General features: G+C 40.9%; 1 protein-coding gene, 1 non-coding gene and 1 pseudogene across 2 annotated transcripts in view; all 3 read right to left on the bottom strand.

The window, feature by feature from the left end:
- Nucleotides 1-20,015, bottom strand: part of LOC136840252 (mitogen-activated protein kinase kinase kinase 7-like) — a 388,562-nt gene that overhangs the window by 88,683 nt on the left and 279,864 nt on the right. Inside the window, 1 exon segment of the mRNA XM_067106882.1 lies at nt 8,697-9,134. Within this exon segment, the coding sequence (XP_066962983.1) occupies nt 8,697-9,134 (438 nt within the window).
- LOC136840556 (5S ribosomal RNA) lies at nt 17,852-17,972 on the bottom strand (annotated as a pseudogene).
- Nucleotides 19,456-19,557, bottom strand: LOC136840547 (U6 spliceosomal RNA). Its single transcript, XR_010853650.1, has one exon. It is a non-coding gene; the product is annotated as a U6 spliceosomal RNA (small nuclear RNA).

The following is a 20,015-nucleotide window of genomic DNA, read 5'->3' as shown; positions in this document are numbered from 1 at the left end:
GGAATCTTTGCTAAAGGCGGAGTTTGATGCCCGGACTAAGCTAGCCCGGTCCCTGAACTCCGCCTGCCTTACGGAAGCCACTGCCGTCTCCTGCGCTGGACGAGCCATTTTTTCAAGTCTTGGCTAAGTCCTGCTAGCTGGCTTTCAGTCTGACCTTTTCGAATTCATCATGGCCAGACTGGAATGCAGAAAATTCATTTTTGCTAATGCCACTATCCGTCACGAGCCTAACAAGCTTGTTAAGAGCTCGATCTGGGGGCCTAACCTCTTCCCAGAAGAAGAGGTTACGAATGTTATGGCTGAGGCTACAAGGGCCAACCAGAGTCTGCGCTCTCGCTGGGGCATTTCTGCCTACAAGCGCAAGACCCCAGAATCTGGCGGCCTCCAGACGAGAGGAGGCAAACGTTTCAGGAGACATAAGAGGCCCCACCATCAGGCGGTAGTTCAAGCCGTCCCGGTCTCGGCAGTGGCACAGCCCTCCACCTCAAAGGCTCACCCCCAACAATATGTGCTGGTCCAACCAGCTCATTCCCTTGCTGCGCCCTCGTATGTTGCTTCGCCAGCATACAACCCCACCTATGAGGGCCGTGGATACTTTCACGGCCTTAACAGGATCGCAAGAGGGGGAAGAGGCAGGGCCCCTCATAGAGGAAAAGCCAACACCACCCCAAGAGGAAGACCTGGACGTGGTAGAGGAACAAACCCGCCCCTCCCACTGAGAGAACACAGGCAGGTGGTCGCCTGTATTGGTTCAGGGACCAATGGACCTTCAGCCCTTGGGCACACAGCATTGTGTCCAAAGGTCTAGGATGGAGCTGGATCAAGGACCCTCCTCCTCTAACCAGGTTTTACCAGCCACCCTCATCAATCCTACAGGATTACGTGGCAGAATTGCTCAACAAACAAGCAATAAAGAAAGTAAGGCACCTAAAGTTTCAAGGCAGGTTATTCACTGTTCCCAAAAAGACTCCGATCAGCAAAGAGTGATCCTGGATCTGTCGCGTCTAAATCTCTACATAAAATCGACAAATTTCGCATGCTTATGGTAGCTCAGGTACGGACTATACTTCAGCGTGGAGCCGTCACCACCTCTATCGATCTTTCAGACGCTTATTATCACGCCCCGATTGCGCAGAACTTCTCTCAGTTCCTCGGTTTCAGACTCGGGAATCAAGCCTACTCCTTCAGGGTCATGCCCTTCGGTCTAAACATTGCCCAGGGTATTCACCAAGCTGGCGGACACGGTAGTTCAACAACTCCGTCCCGAGGGATATCCCTAGCAGCGCACCTAGGCGATTGGATAATTTGGGCACCAACAGTTCTGGAGTGTCAGAAGGCTACGTCCATAGTCATCAACTTCCTGGAGTCGTTAGGTTTCAACTGAACAGAGAGAAGTCCCGCCTGACCCGAGTCCCGGTTTCAGTGGCTGGGTCTCCAGTGGGATCTGTCCTCTCACACGTTATCTCTCCCGCGCCCAAGAGGAAAGAGATAGCATCTCTCACCAGGAAATTTCTCAAAATCAATCAACATCCCGCCGATCCCAAGAAAGAGTCCTTGGGTCCCTTCAATTTGCCTCAGTGACGGACCTGCTCTTAAAAGCGAAACTAAAAGACATAAACAGAGTGTGGCGGAGTCGAGCCAATGTCAAGCTCAGAGACAAGGTCTCCTCTATTCCTCGAATCTTAAAAACAAGACTGCGGCCTTGGACCACAGTCAGAGGCCTGTCCAAGTCAGTTCCGCTTCAATTTCCCCCTCCGGCATTAGTTGTTCACACACGCTTCCCTAAGCGGCTGGGGGATATTCACCAAAACAAAAAGTACAAGGAACGTGGTCCACAATGTTTCAGCAGTTCCATATAAACACCCTGGAAGCTATGGCGGTCTTTCTAACTCTAAAGAAAATCCGCCCCCAACCGGATTCATATCAGGCTGGTATTGGACAGCGCAGTAGTAGCTCATTGCATCAACAGGGGCGGCTCCAAATCAGGTCGAGTAAACCAAGTAATGGTTGCTATCTTCTCCTGGCGAACAAGCACGGCTGGCACCTGTCAGCCACCCACCTAGCGGGTGCACGGAATGTGGTGGCGGATTCCCTGTCCAGGGCTACTCCGTTGAGACGGAGTGGTCCCTGGACGGGAGTCTTTCAAATGGATTTGCCGCGGGTTCCGGGTCTCCAAGTGGATCTGTTCGCGACGGAGAGCAACTTCAAGCTCCCCTGTTACGTGGCCCCCAACCTGGACCCTCAGGCGTATGCCACGGACGCAATGACAGTAGATTGGAACAATTGGGAGAAAAATTTATCTGTTCCTCCAATAAATTTACTGCTGAAAGTATTACACAAACTCAGGACATTCAAAGGTCAACCAGCCCTAGTAGCCCCTATTGGCCAAGAAGAGCAATTGGTTCCCTCTTCTTCAGGAACTGGGATTATGGAGTCTTCGGATTCCCAAGCCCATACTGACCCAGACAGTACAAACCAAGACTGTGTCAGCTTCCTCAAGAATTCAGAATGCCCTAGTTTTATGGACTTTATAAAATTCGCAGCCCAAAAGGAGCAAACATTGACCCTGTCAACACTCTGTTTTTAGAATCAGATAAAAGAGATTCTACTCTTAGACAGTATGACTCAGCAGTCAAAAAGTTAGCCTCCTTCCTGAAAGCATCTGAAGCCAAAATCATGACGACTAATTTAGGAGTTTCTTTCTTTAGATCACTGTTTGAGAAAGGCCTTGTTCGCCACTATTACCACAGTCAAGTCAGCCCTGAAGAAAGTATTTCTATACGGCTTTAAAATCGACCTTACAGATTCCTATTTTTCATCTATCCCCAGAGCATGCGCTCGTCTGAGACCCGTATCACGCCCACATTCCGTTACGTGGTTTCTCAATGACGTCCTTAAGTTAGCATCAGAGATGGACAACTTTCAATGCTCTTATCAGGATCTGTTAAGGAAGACTTTATTTCTGATTAGCTTGGCTTCAGGTGCTAGAATCTCAGAGCTATCGGCTCTCACTAGAGGTGATAATTTTGTGAACTTCCTCCCGTCCGGAGAGGTCCTCCTTTCCCTGACCCTAGATTCTTAGCCAAAAACGAAGACCCACAAGACAGGTGGTCTCCTTGGAAGGTGGTGCCTTCCACAAGACCAGTCTTTATGTCCAGTTTATACACTTAAATCTTACCTTTTAAGAACTCCACAGAGTAAGTCGGGTCCTCTTTTTATCAGGGAGAAAGGTGGTACTCTTTCACTGAATGCTATAAGACAACAAATTCTGTATTTTATTAAACAGGCCAACCCAGATTCAGTTCCTAAGGTTCATGATATTCGAGCAGTTGCTACTTCCATTAATTACTTTCATAATATGGACTTTCAGAACTATCTAAATATACAGGTTGGAAATCACTCCCTAGTGTTTAAACGCCACTATTTAAAATCGCTCGAAGCCCTGAAATTTTCTACAATAGCTGTGGGAAGTGTCATCTCCCCACCTTAACTAATCATATCCTTATCCTATCCTTTCCCCCCTGCCCACCTGCCTCATTTACTTCTCTGCTTATCCTCCTGGTTGATCATGCCTCACTGCCTGGCTCCTCATATTGATGTATCTTGTCTCTGTTGAGTGGAAACTGTAATCTGACATGTTATGATTGTTTTTTCTTGTGGGGTACTGGGCGGTTTTTATTTTGCTCCATGTACCCCAGATATATGTATATGTACTGTATATTTTATTTCCCATTGATTTTGTCTCTTACGTGTTTAGCTTAAGTTTACGTGTGTAGCTTTAAGATTGTATATGCATTTAACCTATGCAAATTTCATATGTCGTTATGCTTTAGTAGTATTAAGTATTTTTGGGGCCTCTTCCCCGTCGTGCCGGGGACTTCCCCACTTTTCGTAATATTAAGTCTTTGATGTGCCTTAGGTTTAGTGTTCTTGCTACATGTAAGAGATTCCCTGATTAAAACTATTTTCGTAATTTATGTTTTTTTTTTCTTCAGATTACCCTCTTTTCCTCGTAGTTTGCAGCCTTGGCATGATTCTCTATCACTATTTCACCAGCTGACACGGGACTGGACTCAGAAAAGGGATTTTGACAAAGGAAAAATCTATTTCTGAGGAAGGTCCCGTGTCACCCGGTGACCCTCCCTGACTCACCTATTGCTCCCCCCTCCTACTTGCACATGCCAAGTCTGGGGTTAGTGCTAGCATGGAATGAGGTAGGTGGCGCTGGTGTCGCCGAGCTGGCGGGTGTTTGGGTGTAGGGGCTGTAACGGCTCACCGCTCTGTTCCGGGGATTTTGGTAGGGAGAGATCTTTCGAGTGAGACTCCGTGGTAGTGATCTTTCACTCACCCTTCGATATACCAACGTCCTACCTAGAGAAGATGCTCGATCTGGGGGTAGTAACCCCAGCTTTCCTGAAAGCTCTTTTTTCTCTGGTATATCTAGCATATTATACCTAGAAATTCGTGCTATAATGGAATTTCACCGGGTGACACGGGACCTTCCTCAGAAATAGATTTTTCCTTTGTCAAAATCCCTTTTTTAGTTCATGGGACTTAGTTTTTTGAAAGGTTGGTGTGGATATATGTATGTAAACTAGAGACACATCCCTTTGAATTGATGATGTTATTATTTTGTTATGGCTTCATCACTGTTGGTTTGTAACCATTAGTTCTGATTTCTGTTTTCTCTCTAACGTGGAGATTAGCAATTATGAATGATAAAGGAAATTCAATGGAAAAAATACGATTATCAATGACATTTTGACATTCATGTGGTACAAAATTAAATTATGTCCCCAAGATACTCTTTTGCAAGTAATAAAATTGTTTTGTAAGTGTGAAGTCATTAAGCACAAGAAGTCTAACCATGATCTCATTAGCATGTACAATAATCCTTCAAGAGATGGATACTGAAAACCTAATTGTATATGCTACTACGAATTTGAAAAATATTCCCTATGTAGACCTGAAGAATACAGTTGTCCTTATATCTAAGCAGTCTAAGATGGAGGATCAACTGCACGATATGCTGCTACAGCAAATGGTAATGCAAGCCGACAACTTGTGAGATTATGGAATTTTTTACGAAAACAGAACGATAAATCTGTAAAAGGAAATAGATGTGAAGTGCCTTTCAACAACACCTCCATTTATAAAACACTTCGCCAGCAGACTTCCTTACACCGAAGCAATGCACCTGATCAGCCACTGGCAATTCCTGCCTTGAGCTCTATCCAGTCTGACCCCACACTCACTCCCAGTCACCTGAGCTTAGGATGGAAGAATTTATCCAAAACAGTAAAATGTATTCTGAGGTTACTGCCTAACCTCATATTCATGTAATGGAGGTAGCTAGTCATGCACCAAGACACATGGAACACAGAATTTCTACAGATGCATAAAGGACTGAGAATTTCAATTAATGCAAAGATAAACCATATAGTATGCATATGCAATGTCCCTTGATGATGGGAAGGAAGGAAAGCATTCAGATAAAGGACGCTCCTCAGTTCAACAGACACAACAAATTTTTGTTAGTAGGCTCGGTCTTGAACTCCGTGTGGAGGAGTTATGTGTGTATAAGTCCACGAGTTAACTGGAAATGCATCATGTGAAATTGAGAAATTGAAGTTGAAGTGACCTGCATATTCTTCCTTTTTGATGACGTGATAAAAGCCATGAAAAATTACTCTTAGATCCTGATGAATGGGAGAAAGGTGTCATAATTCGACCCTTCTTTGCCAAACATAGTTCTCCTTAAGTATTATTTTTAAATACAGTTTTCATAATGGCTAATAAATTTAGAATTTAATTACTTCCCTCAATTATAGCAGTGTTAAGAACAATTTACTCATTATTACTGAATATGTAAAACTTCGAATGTTGTATTTTTATGAGAATCTTGGCTATGTCAAGATGAATAAAAATTGTTGAATTACAGTAGACTCCCAGTATTCGGGGAGTTTGGGACCACAACCGTCCACGAATAGCTAAAATTCGTGAATACTTGAGACCCCCTCTAAAAATGCTTATAACTGCCTATTTTAATAGTTCAAACACCAAATATACCTTAAATTATCATCCTAAAAATGCTTATATCTGCCTATTTTAATAGTTCAAACACCATATTTACCTTAAACTATTACCCTAGAAGACTTTAATCCTCTCGCGCTTACGGGGGTTCCTATAATGCTGCCCGGTACGCGACTTATGCCGTGGAGGGGGAAAAGTGGGGCTAGCGCGGAAAAGGCTTAGAAATAACAAAAAAGACGTGATGAACATGAAATTTTAAAGGAAAATCGTAGATATTTTTAAAAAAATAATCATGAAAAATATAATAATTAGTTTTGGGGAGTTTATTTTATAAGTAAATTGTGTGGAAATGTTTGAACTTTCACGTGGAAGCAATCATTTTGCTATAAATGTGTTTGCTAATTAGCTGTTACCGATTAAAAAATGCTAATTTTTTTACGGAGTGCAATTTTCAGATTTTCCAACCTACATAGGTATATTGACGTTTCGTATCGTACCTAAGTAAGGAGTAAAGATAGAAAAAAATAAAGGTGGCATTAGAAAGCTGAATAAATTTCCTATAAAACGCACACAAGAAAGATATATGTATTGTTAGAATAAAATTGAGCAATTGTCGTTAGATTACGGACAATCTTTTCTTTTCTTTTTCTAAGAAAATATACGGCAACGATTATTATATAGAAACGTTAATATTTTTACATTTTGCTGTTCAGCATGATAAAGTATAAAGAAAGACTGTTCGAATGATATTTAATACATGCACACAGAAGTTATTTACAGATGCACAAACAGGTGTACACAAAATTATTCACGCACTTGTAAACCCTAGGCCGAACTACGCAGCTCGACTTGGTTCTTGAGTGCTGATATTTACGCTTACATTTTTCGTAATTACTCGGTAATGAATAACGCTAAGAAAAATGTGAAAATTGAAATGGAAAGCTGAATAAATTTTCTATACATAGCCCACATAAAAGCAATAAGTGTTCCCAAGAAAAAATCGGGAGTGTCAACATTCATCTCGGTGACCTCGTAAACTATGGATTAGACACTAATATCTGTTGTTTTCGGTTATTTTTACATGTCACCCCCTTCCCACAGTATTCTTTTCCAGAGTCCCTTCCCACAGTATTCTTTTCCAGAGTGTAAGTCATATGTACACGTATACCGAAATGAAGTATGATAAATTCGTAGAGTTTATTTAGTTTTATTTAGTTGCTAAGTGTACAGGTAGAACCAGGCCCGTTTCAGGGAAGCCCTTCTCACCCCCACTCCTTTGATGCCCTTTGGTGCTAGTGATGTCTTACCCCCACAGTACTCTTTTCTAGATAGTAAGTCATATGTATACCAAGTTTGGTGGAAACATTATCAGAGTTATGCTGGAACACATACACACACATACATCCATTTTTTTATATATAGAAGATATATATATATATATATATATATATATATATATATATATATATATATATATATATATATATATATATATATATATATATATATATATACATATATATATATATATATATATATATATATATATATATATATATATATATATATATATGAATTAATTTTCAAAATTATTAACGTTAAGAGAAAATTGGTTTAGCACGGACTACCTGTTCCCTTCAAAACCATCTCAATTTGAAGCCGATTTCACCAAAGGTCAATCAGCCTGTGGAGATCACCTTAAGAATATATAAGCCAAGTTCATGAAATTCTACTCAACTACCTCGTGATACTCTACTAATACACATTCAATACTATATATAACACAATGTACATACAAATATTTTTGTGTGTAAAACTGTTGGTTCATGGGAAACAGACTCTACGTTCAATGGATTAGCTGTTACCCAGCCAGGGACCAGCCTCTCTAACCACTTGCCTCTGAATAATTATGAACAATTAAAGTAGCTTTTTCTGAGATTCAGGATATAATGTCCATAAGGTATGTACTTGCTGTCTCGACCTTCACTTATACTGTATTAACATTGTGATTTATTTTATGTGTATATGGAACTAATGTTTATCATTGTATTATTTCAACAGTTTAAATGTTACACAGCCTTGAAAGAGGCCAGATCTCTATCTAGTGATCTGCTTTATGTACAGTGTTATTATTTAGTCCAGTCTAAGGTCAGGTTCGGTTTGGTCCAGTCTTTAGTTTAGTAACCATTCTTTTTTTTTTTTTTACTTTCAAATTTTTCCTCTTACTATCTTGTTATGGATATCACATACAACTAACAACAGTGCAAGCCCTAAACATTATAATTTAGAAGAGCAAGAAACTCTTAAAATTTCTTTTAAGGGAAACCTCAAGTGGGATCAAACTAGAAGAAAACTAAAGGAATTAAAGCAGAGCAAAACTGAAAGGGTCATTAATACAAACAATAAAGATAATAAAATACCAAAGACACAAGCAAAGCACTACATGTGAAAGTGAAAGTGGAAAAACAAAGGCTCACATTTACAAATCAACAGAATAAAAATTATGAAAGCTACAGGATACTACAAGAGGGAAAAAAGAATGAAAAAAAAAAAAAAAATTTTTTTTTTTTTAAATTACACTCTCAACTTAACCGAAGCAGATCATTCGCTAAAATGCTTAGAAGAGCAAAAAATGAAACATCAAACAAAAGCCATGTACTCACCACTCTTCGACCTGACGAAAGGGTAGGGTGGCCTTAACCAGGGCATGGAACTCGACGTGGCTATGGGCGCCGAGGACGGGGATGAGCACGGAATGGGCGTGAAAATAGGGGTTGGTATTGGCGTTTGATAGGACAGCAGGGATATGGAGGGAAGCGGAGGATGTGTGGTCGGGGTATAAGAACTTGGATGCGAGGTCGTAAGTGACGAGAGTGCTGGGTGTGTGGGCCTATGCAAGGAAGATAGTGGGTGTGTGGATGTGAGTGACGAAGGTGCTGGGTGTGTGGGTGCAAGAGAGGAAGATGGTGGGAGTGTGGGCGTGACAGAGGAAGACAGAGAGTTCGTAGGCGTGATGACTGTCGTGAGGGTGGGAAAATCTCGGTACTTGAGGGCGTTCTCAACCCTGCCCAAGCTTCCACCTGGAGCCCTCATGTTGGGGTCTGCATGCAGGAGAAAACACAAATAAAAAATAGAAAATGTAGGAACGAGGTAAAACATACGGAAGGTATGTGGGGATACGTTTTATAAAATAAACGAGGGGAGAGTATGCATATGTATATATATACATACAAGCAAATATATATATATATATATATATATATATATATATATATATATATATATATATATATATATATATATATATATATATATATATATATATATATATATAAAACTTGTGACTCACATCAGGACCATATCCTGGTCTTTCAAATGAGAGGCCAAGGCATTAGTAATTCAATCACACCAGTCATAAAAGAAGTTGGAACTTGAGTACTCCATACCTGATGTTTTTCCTGGGCAGGTTACTGCCTAACACACTAGTCAATTTTACACAACTTGCTGACCCAGCAGTGATACAGTTTCCAACATTTCATTCAAAATACCCCTTCACCGTGAATATGATAGAAATAGTGAACACATGAGAACGTGTTTCACAAAAACTGATTTCTGACTTACATCAGGATTGAATTGTGGTCTTTCAAATGAGAAGCCAAGGCATTAGCAATTCGCTCACACAAGTCGTAAAAGGAATTGGAACCTAAGTACTCCATACCTGAAGTGTTTTCCAGAGCAGGCTACCACCTAACATACTATAAAATTTTAATTTCCCGACCTAACAATGTGTCAAATGTTAACATTTCATTTGACTTAACCCTTCCCCATGAATATGTTAGAAATAATGAACAAATGAGAATGTGTTAACAGAAATGAATTTCTGACTGACATTGGGACCAGACCCAGTCTTTCAAATGAGAGGCCAGGGCGTTAGTAATTCACTGACACACCATAAAGAAGTTGGAACCTAAGTACTCCGTACCTAAGTTTTTCCTTAGGCAGGCTACTGCCTAATATACCAGCAAATTTTACCCAACTTCCCGACCCAGTAGTGTTAGTTGCTAACATTTCATTCAATTATCCCTCCACCATGAATATGACAGAAACAATGAACACACGAAATATATTTTTGTGAAACACGTTCTCATGTGTTCATTATTTCTATCACATTCACGGCAAAAGGGGAGGGGTAAGTTGAAGGAAATGTTAGCAACTGATTAACTTGGGTCAGGAAGTTGGGTATAATTTGCTATATGTTAGGCAGTAGCCTGCCTGGGAAAAACCTCAGGTACAGAGTCCTTAGATTCCAATTTCTTTTATGACTTGTGTGAGTGAATTGCAAATGCCCTGGCCTCTCACTTGAAAGACCAGGGTTCGACCCCAATATGAGTAAAACATTTCAGAGAAACATGTTTTCATGTGTTCACTATTTCTATCATATTCACAGTGAAGGAGTAGGTCAAGTGAAATGTTGGAAACTGACTCACTGCATGGTCAGGAAGTTGGGTAAAACTTACTGGTATGTTAGGCAGATGCCAGCCTGGGAAAACCTCAGGTAGGGAGTCCTTGGGTTCCAACATTTTTTATGACCTGTGTGGGTGAATAACTAATGCCCTGGCCTCGTATTTGAAAGACCGGGGTTTGGGGCCGATGTGAGTCACACACACATATAATATATATATATATATATATATATATATATATATATATAGTATATATATATATATATATATATATATATATATATATATATATATATATATATATATATATATATATATATATATATATATATATATATATATATATATACACACCCAATGTTGGTTAGTATCCAGTTCACTGTACCTCCGGAATAACTTGCATGTACCGGGAATTACTAGTAAGTTCTTTGTCATCAGTGGGATTCAAACTGCCGACTTGTTGGAAAACAAAGACATACACCAACTTCTGACCACTGGGCCACCAAAAGAGGTAAAAGCATATGCAACAAAAATTCATTAGTCAAGTTACAAATCTACCAATTAGCTTCCGTGGTGGAAGTGGGTTGACATCGATTGCAATTACAAAAACCCAAGTTCGATATATGCATGTGTACAGCTGAGTCAATATCAGCCTATACCTCTTTTGATAGTTAATCGGTCAGATGCCACTGTACACTGTTATTTCTAAACGAGGCAGCAGTTCGAATCCCACTGGGGGCGAAGCACTTGTCAATTACAATTTCCATTGGATTTAAGTTATTCTCAAGGTTTAGTGAATTAGATATCACACAAAATTTGTGGTTTAATACTTTTGAATATATATATATATATATATATATATATATATATATATATATGTATATGTATGTATATATATATATATATATATATATATATATATATATATATATATATAGTATATCAAGAGAGAGAGAGAGAGAGAGAGAGAGAGAGAGAGAAGAGGGCAATGCAATCTGCGAGCAAACGAAAGCATGAAAACAACATGATATATACAATACATCTGAAAGCTTTCATACCGGATTTACTGATTGGGCAATTTTAAAACATTAAAATCCATCAGTGTACTTAAAATCTTTATGAATTTTTTATCCAAACCTGTAAGACTGGAAAATGTTACAAGGAAAATTAATTTCCCAGAACAAAGGGGAAAAGAGTGACATGGTAAATGGTCTCAATAAAAAATTAAATATTGTGACAATGTTTACCAAATATGTAAAAGTATTTTTAAATCAAACCGGTCGTAAAGCTTTAAAAATATAAATACACATAAAAAGAGCAATAAAATAAATAAGTGAGATATACAGGCGGTCCCCGGTTTTCTGACGGGGTTCCGTTCTTGCGCAAGCGTCAGAACCCGGAAAATCGTAAGTAAGTCGGAAAATCGTCGAAAATCGTCAAAAATCATAAGAAAACCTTACTTTAATGCTCTGGGTGCATTGAAAACGACGTAAACTGCATTATTATTGAGTTTTACATCAAAAAAACTTCAAATTATGATTATTCTACCGCTTTTGGGGCCATATTTCTTCCGTCGGATCGGCATACGACGCGTCGTAACCCCGGAACATGCGTCGTAAGCCGGGAAATAATTTCTGATGAATATATTTGAAAAGCGTCGTAACCTCGGAACGTCGTAAGCCGGAACCGTCGTAAACCGGGGACTGCCTGTAATTAGGCTTTAGTTACTGCACGGGCAATGTTATTATGAGGAGTAAAAAATCAAACCAGCATTCAATAGGCACAAAAATATTGCAAGACAAAAATACACAGGGCGTATACACCAATATCACAGACGAAAATACATAGAAAATACAAATAACACTACAAGAGATAGGCTTAGTTATTACAGCAATATTTCACAGACATCATGTACACTACAGAGAGATACTGTATAATTACTGTGCAGACAACAGGCGTGAATAGTGAAAGCAAAGGTACTTAAAGGAATGATCAAATTCTGACTGCAAAAGTGGGAGATGTAACGGGAGTCTACACAGTGATGCTGTTCAGAAAATACATGGCAACATACAGACATGGCTTGCAATGAGTGCCAACACATCCATATAACAACATAAAATACTAGACAGTCCTCCCAGACTATTCCACAAATTGTACAATAGTCGATATCAACTTATGTATAACTCTTTTTTTACTCCGTCGTCAAGAGTCATTTTACATCACTGTTGCTAAACCAGGCAGCGGTGCAGTTCCCATTGGTGATGAATAGCTCATCAATTATAATTCTCCTTGGGGTGTAAGTTATTTCCGAGGTATAGTAAACTGAATTTTAGATGGCGTTTGTGGTTTAATATTTGCATAATAATACACACACATACATATATAATATATTTTATATATATATACACATATATATATAATATATATACGTATATATATACTGTATTATAATATATATAATAATTTATATATATGCAGATGTGTCACAGGTAAAATGACCGAATTTTGTCTTTGGTACTTTCATACATGTCCATCAACTGGACAGTGGCAAAAATATGTTAGTTTATTCCAATGCACTTATAAACTGGAAAGAAACATTATCAAATACATTTTATCAATGAGAGCATTGTAAGAATATGAGAATATGATCAACCAAGGAATGTATAATGTACAGGTTTCAAGGACAAGAAGAAATAGATTCTTCAACAAGACCGATATAAAGGTAGAAATTTACACTAAATACGCTACATTGAGAGTACAAATATACAGTTGGTTAACAAAAATATTTATGACTGATATTGGTTAACACAAATATTTATGACTGACATGAGAAAAAATGGGCAAAGCTTCTGAGGTCAGTACAGCTCACAACTTTGCCGTAGTCCCATGTCCTCTAGCCTGCCTACCTTATTTTCAGTAAACGTACCAAATTTATACATTCTTTGGCTGATATTCATATTCTTACAAAACTTTTTGTTATAAAATTGTACTCAGTAATGTTTCCTTTGAGTACATAAGTGCACTGGAAAAACCAATTTTTCTTGCCACTATCAAGTCAGGTCTACCTAGCCCTCTTTATCCATCCAACACTGCATCCCCACCCCCTTCCAGCCATAGAAACTGCTCCCCAGCTCCACCCACCTTCCAAAACAATACTGTACCTCTGAGCCTTCGTCTACTCAGCTTATTGCCCCTCCTCTCCAATGACGCCAAGCCATCCAACCACCCCCACCATGGAAACTTCTCGAAGCCTCTCCCACTCCCAAAAGCACTTGTTGTTTTTTTTTTTGTCACTCTGAGCTTTGGCAGTGTTACCAACATTGCCAACCATCGGAGGGTGGTTTTTTAAAATATTTTGAAATTACATATATCATATATCTTTGGGGCCTTGTTCCCCAAACTGGGTGTGTTGGATAATGCTGAGTTTCACATAATGGCTATCTGGATAATTGAGGGATTACTGTATGTAAATTTTAGAAAAAAAAAACACTCTCTGATGGCTGGCAATGCTGTGCAGCCTCAGGAAAATGTTGTAACACCACTTTCACTCATAAATAGACTGAGAAAAGGTTTTGGAGAGTGGGGGAGGCCTCAAGAAGTTTCAAAGGTGTGGGGATGGATCAGATGGGCTGGTGCCATCAGAGAGGTGGGGCAATAAGGCTGTGCAGAGGAACTCCCTCAGAGAAATGGTTGTTTTGGGAGTTGTGAGAGGCTGGGGAGCAGTTTCCCTGGCTGGAAGGGGGTGGAGATGCAGCATTGCATGAGTGAAGAGGGCTACGTAGATGTCTGACTTGCTTTAGCTTGTTTTATATTGTTATAATTATGATTTTCTTTGATTCTCATTAATATTTTTACAGTATTTCTCATTTTTTTTTAATTTGCAGAAACCAAAAGATGCACCCATCCACTGGTGTCGTGAAATTGCTAAAGCTTTTGTTTTGAGTTTTTACATGTATGATTTTTTCACATTTTATTAAAGGATATGTTATATATATATATATGAGAGAGAGAGAGAGAGAGAGAGAGAGAGAGAGAGAGAGAGAGAGAGAGAGAGAGAGAGAGAGAGAGAGAGAGAGAGAGAGAGAGAGAGATCAAATATCAACAGTGATAAATATCCTCCTGTGTACTGTTATGGTATGTGTTCTAATCAAATTTGGAGTTCGACTAAACTTGTACTGAAATACTGTACAGTAAATCAAGCAAAGCAAAAAGAAAAATGGGAAACGTGATACTGAGCTAAGAAACACACACATACTATGTAGAGATGGTAACATCAACATTGATGAAATGCTGCATGCAGATGTAAACACACAGGCTCACAATTAAAGCTTCACTGATATTATGAGGTGAAATGAAAAATGATATTTTAATGATAAAATAAAGTTTGTTCATACTTACCTGGCAGATATATATAGCTGTATTCTCCGAAGGTCCGACAGAATTTCAAATTTCGCGTACTGCGAGTGGCCGGTCAGGTGGTTAGTACCCATTCCCGCCGCTGGGAGGTGGTATCAGGAACCATTCCCATTTTCTATTCAGATTTTCTAACGCCACTGTCTCCTGAGGGGAGGAGGGAGGGCAATATATATATATATCTGCCAGGTAAGTATGAACAAACTTTATTTTATCATTAAAATATCATTTTGTTCATGAGACTTACCTGCCAGATATATATATAGCTGAATACCACCTTTGGAGGGGGTAGAGACAGCCAAGAATTAGGAAAAAACCAATTATTGGTAAAATTATTTTGGTTCCTTATCTGATAGCGTAGCTGACTGAGTGGTTACTGTCGCTCTAGTCTGCTTCTGCTTTACTAGAGACCCCAGCGAGGTAGTGACCTATATAGCTGGCGACTTCTAGATGATCTGTCAACGGGGCGTGACCACAATGTGACTTAGATCATGCCAGCCCATACAAAGAGGACAAAAAGAGCATTACTAACCACCTAACCAACACCTAAAGCGTTAGTTTGCAAAGCTGATTGGGAAGACTGCTCCAGTAGTCGACCCAACAACCACAAAAACACAATTAAAGGGGATAGGATCAGAGTTACCCTGTCCCCAAGGTTGCTGAAGCAGCAATGTATGGTCCCAGCGAAAAGCAATTTTTCGTATGCTACCTAAACATCTTGTCAAGAGTGTGAGGCAAACACCGAATTGACTTCGCAAAATGTGGCACTAAAAATGTCACTGAGTACCATATTTTTCTTGAACGCCATGAGGTAGCAACTGCCCTCACGTGAGCGTTAACTCTCAACAACTTGAAGTTGGAGTCGTCACAACTAGAGTGTGCGTCCTTACGATAGCGTCCTAATGAAGAATGCCAGTGCATTCTTCGACATAGGTTTAACTGGTTGCCTCACAGAACACCATAAAACATCCAATGGACCACGAGTGTCCTGTGTTCTTTAAGGTAGTACTTGAGAGCTCTAACTGGACATAGAACTCCCTCAGGTTCCTGTCCAATAAGGTCTGCTAAACCTTTAATTTCAAAGTGTCTAGGCCAAGGGTTAGAAGACCTATCATTCTTAGCCAAGAACTTAGGGCTTAAAGAATAGACAGCATTGTGTTCCTTGAAGCCCACATGACGCCCCTCGAACTTCTCTCACTCTCTTCGCCGAGAGAATGCCGTTTTCGAGTAACATCCTTAAGAGATGCAGAGTGGAGGCTCAAAAAGGACTAAACATCAAAAACTTGAGCATTACGTCCAAGTTCCAAGCAGTGGGAAATCAGCTGAGGAACCTTGGACGTCTTGAAAGAGCTCGTAAGATCGTGGTATTGTCAGACAAAGCTAATCCTCTGTGTCTGAATACAATCAAGCAATATCGATAACACTTGATAGTCGGAACTGCTATATCGAGTTTTCTCTTAAGTAAAGGAGAAAATCATAACCTGGCTCACAGTGATAGAGGAAGAGAAAAGCCCTTCTTTCTACACCAACCTTTGAAGGTTGCTCATTTCGCTAGATATATCCTTTAGATGAAGAACTTCTGGCTCTAGCGATGGCCCGTGCCACCTGGCCAGAAACCCCCTTCGCTCTGACCCAGTTTCGATAGTCTGAAAGCAGTCAGGTTCAGAGCGGGAGATTCAAAGATATCTCGTGAAGTGGGTTTGTATGAGCAGGTCTGCTCTCATAGGAAGGGTCCGAACGCCTACCAACCAGAAGAGAAACTCCGAGAACCAGTGGTTCAAGGCCAAAACGTGGGGATGAGAGTCATCCTCGCCGTCCTTGTGAGGCCTTGAACTTGCGTATGACTTCTCCCAGAATTTAGAACGGGAAAAAGGCGTAAACATCTATTCCCGTCCAATCCCAGGGAAGAGCAACTATCGCAACTGCCCCAGGGTCGAGTACAGATGAGCTTTATAGAGGAGCCTCGCTGTTCTTGAGGTCGTGAAAATATCCACAAGATGGCGACCCCAAAATTTCCAAAAATCTTGGCAAACCTCCTGATGAAGGGTCCATTCCTTCGGCAGGAGTTGATGGCGCCAACAGAGCAGGTCTGCTCAGAACATTTTCGACCCCTGCAACAAAACCTGTGAGAATCGAAATGTTGCGAGCATAGGCTCAAGAATAATCTCTCTTGCAAGGCTGAACAGGGAACAAGTAGTATTGTCCGAGTTTGCTAGAACTACGTTGCAAACTTGGACCTCAAGAATTGGCTTAACTAAAAGATAGCCGCCAAATCTTTGAAGTCGATGTGCCAGGACACCTGTTCCTCTCTCCAGGTTCCTAACACTTCCTCTCCTCTAGTGTTGCCCCAACCTGTTGACGACCCGTCGGAAAAACAACACTAGGTTGGGGTTCAGAAGCTTGAGGGAGATCCCTTTCTGCAATTCCGTTGGATCGAGCCACCACCACAGATCCTCTTTATATAAGGAAGAATTCTCAATTCCTCTTTCAAGTCTTCCTTGCTTTGTCAGTTCTCCAACAAAAAAGAACTGAAGAGGCCTGAGATGCAGACTCCCCAGAAAACAAACTTCTCCAGCGAGGAAATGGTCCCCAGCAGACTCATTCCTTCCTTCACCTAGCATGTTTCCTTTTCCAAGAAGGTCGAAACTTTTTCAGTACATAGAAGTTGCCGTTCTTGCAGCGGAGACGCTATAAAGCCGCTGAATAGATCTGAATTCCCAGACACAATGGACAGTGAGGGGATCAGCTGCGACTTCTCCACAGACCAGAAGTCCCAGGGACTTCACGAGTTGCAGAGTCAACTGAAGGTCCTCCAGATACCTTCGCTTCGACGACGCTCGAATCAACCAGTCGCCCAAGTAGAGTGAGATCTGGCGCGACAGATGCAACTGCATCGCAGCGTTTTTCATGAGACGTGTAAACACCCTCCGAGCAACATGTGACGCCAACAGCATCTGGTGTTCCCAGGCGGTCAACCATCCAAGTACTGACCAGACCCAAGCGTTGCTTAACTTCGCTGATCGGACGAGAAGCGGTGTTTTCAACGTGGTAAGCGGCGTTGTGCAGAGTCCAAAGCAGAGAGCCTGAACTGGTAAAACGTCTAGTCCCCAAGACAACCTGAGATACTTCACGAACGTGGATGAATTGGGCGTGAAGATAAGTATCTTGGAGATCCAAAGATACCATCCAATCCCGGATGAAGGGCTCCTAGTATTGACTGCGAGGTCTCCATCTTGAACTTTTCCTTCCGACCAAGTTGTTCGACCTGTTGACGCCCAAGACGGGTCTCCAGCCTACTGAAAGTTTCGGGACTAGAAACAATCTGTAGTAAAATCCCGGGAACACCGAGTCCAAGATCTGTTCCACTGCTCTCCGCTCGAACATCTGTTGAGCAGGTCAAACAATTTTCTGTTTGACAGGAAGGCAGTTGGGAAACAAAAACAAAAGAGGAGACAGGAAGGGAATCAAGTAACCTCTCTCTAACAGTAGGAGGGACCAAACGTCTGCCCTCACTCTTTCCAGGCTTGTGCAAAATGAAGCCTGGTTGCAGGAGTCTGGAGATGAAGGAGTCACTTGCTACCTCTCTTGAAGTGACATTCCTTCGGGAAAAAACTCTCTCTGGAAAAAAGGGTCTCGTGTTTGCTTCCCATGAAGCCCCTTTGTTATGCAAACATTTAGCTTTCGTTTACTTTTATATCTGAGATCGTGCAAGCGTTATGAAGGAGATGCAGTTTGAATGTCGATAACTTTAGTTTTGAGAAAACGATATTTTTGCTTCTCTGTGTATTTATTTGCTTGCCGTTACACAGTTTGATGTTTTATGACATAATGAAAAGCCAAAAATAGACCTGCAAAAAGTAATATAACTTCGCTAAAAGAAGCTAAATAAATGGCGAGTGTCAAAAACACGGCTGAGGTTGGCCAGCGACGCGTTTTACTTAGTCAAGCTCTGAGCTGCTACTGACTCGACTACCACTGACTGCCCTGCGGCATTCCTGTGCCGCTGATGTCGTACTATGTCCACAGGGTTGCCATAGATCGCATTAGATATTATTTTCATAGCTAAAAGGAAATTACCACCGATATACTGACAATATCATTACATTATATGAAAAATGTAATTTGACTATGATAGGTTACTGTTTTGTTTATAACTTCTAACTGTAGCGAACTTTTAAATAAAACTTTCTGAGAAGATAGTCAGGATATGTATGATGCCATATATAAAATATCCCAGAAAATTTTATTTCCGATTTTTCGTCAAACGCTCCTTAAGACAAAGACAACTGCGAAGGTGGAGAGAGAGAGAGCCGACGGTTGAAAAGTCTCAGAAACAGATCCTTAAGAAAAAGCCAGAGTCTGATAATCAGAGGAAGAAGAACATAAAGAAGTTTCTCTTCATACAAAGGCTGTGACGAAAGAGGATGTTCTTCCGCAGCTGGTGGGTCTAGAGTGAGTGGTGAAAGTAGTTCCGATTCGCGATACCTAGCGGGAACTCCCGCTGAACGAAGAAGTCGCCAACTAGAGTAATGATATAGTAAACATAAAAAATGTGGAACGCTTCACGATTAGCGTGTCATCCTTGCGCAAGAGCCATGCTAATCTTCTCTGTATCGTTCCAATTAGAATATGTACTGCCGAAGCAAGTACTGGCTAAATTAAGAAGGACATCAGATGTTGAAGCGGGTAGTTGTGCGAAATGAACAACTGGAGCGGTGTCAACACAAGACTTGAAGCTAAACGGCGAAGCGAGCGCGGAGCGTCATGGCGTGACGCGCGAGGCTCCGTGGCAGAAGTACTAGAAGAGAGTCACAGCGTGGCGCGCGGCGTCATGGCTAAGCGCGCCCGGCGCTCAAGGTGAGGAGGCGTGAAGCGTGAAGCGCCGCGAAGAGCAAAGACGCGCTCCTGGCGCGAGACAAGAGAAAAGGCCAACACCTCAACTCGGGAAGACGAATAGAAGCCACTAAACACTCTCTCTAGACGACAGACGCTCTGTATCGTCCGGCGGAGACGAAGGTGAAAGTCTGTACCTCTTAACAGGCAGATTCGAATCTTGAAAGGTTCATGAGAGCATCCAGCTGTTGTTGCAAACCCAACAAAATCTTA

This window comes from Macrobrachium rosenbergii, chromosome 7, assembly GCF_040412425.1.
Source record: "Macrobrachium rosenbergii isolate ZJJX-2024 chromosome 7, ASM4041242v1, whole genome shotgun sequence".
Taxonomy (NCBI): Eukaryota; Metazoa; Arthropoda; class Malacostraca; order Decapoda; family Palaemonidae; genus Macrobrachium; species Macrobrachium rosenbergii.
Note: the sequence above shows the minus strand (reverse complement) of the source record. Positions and strands in the feature narration are given on the sequence as shown.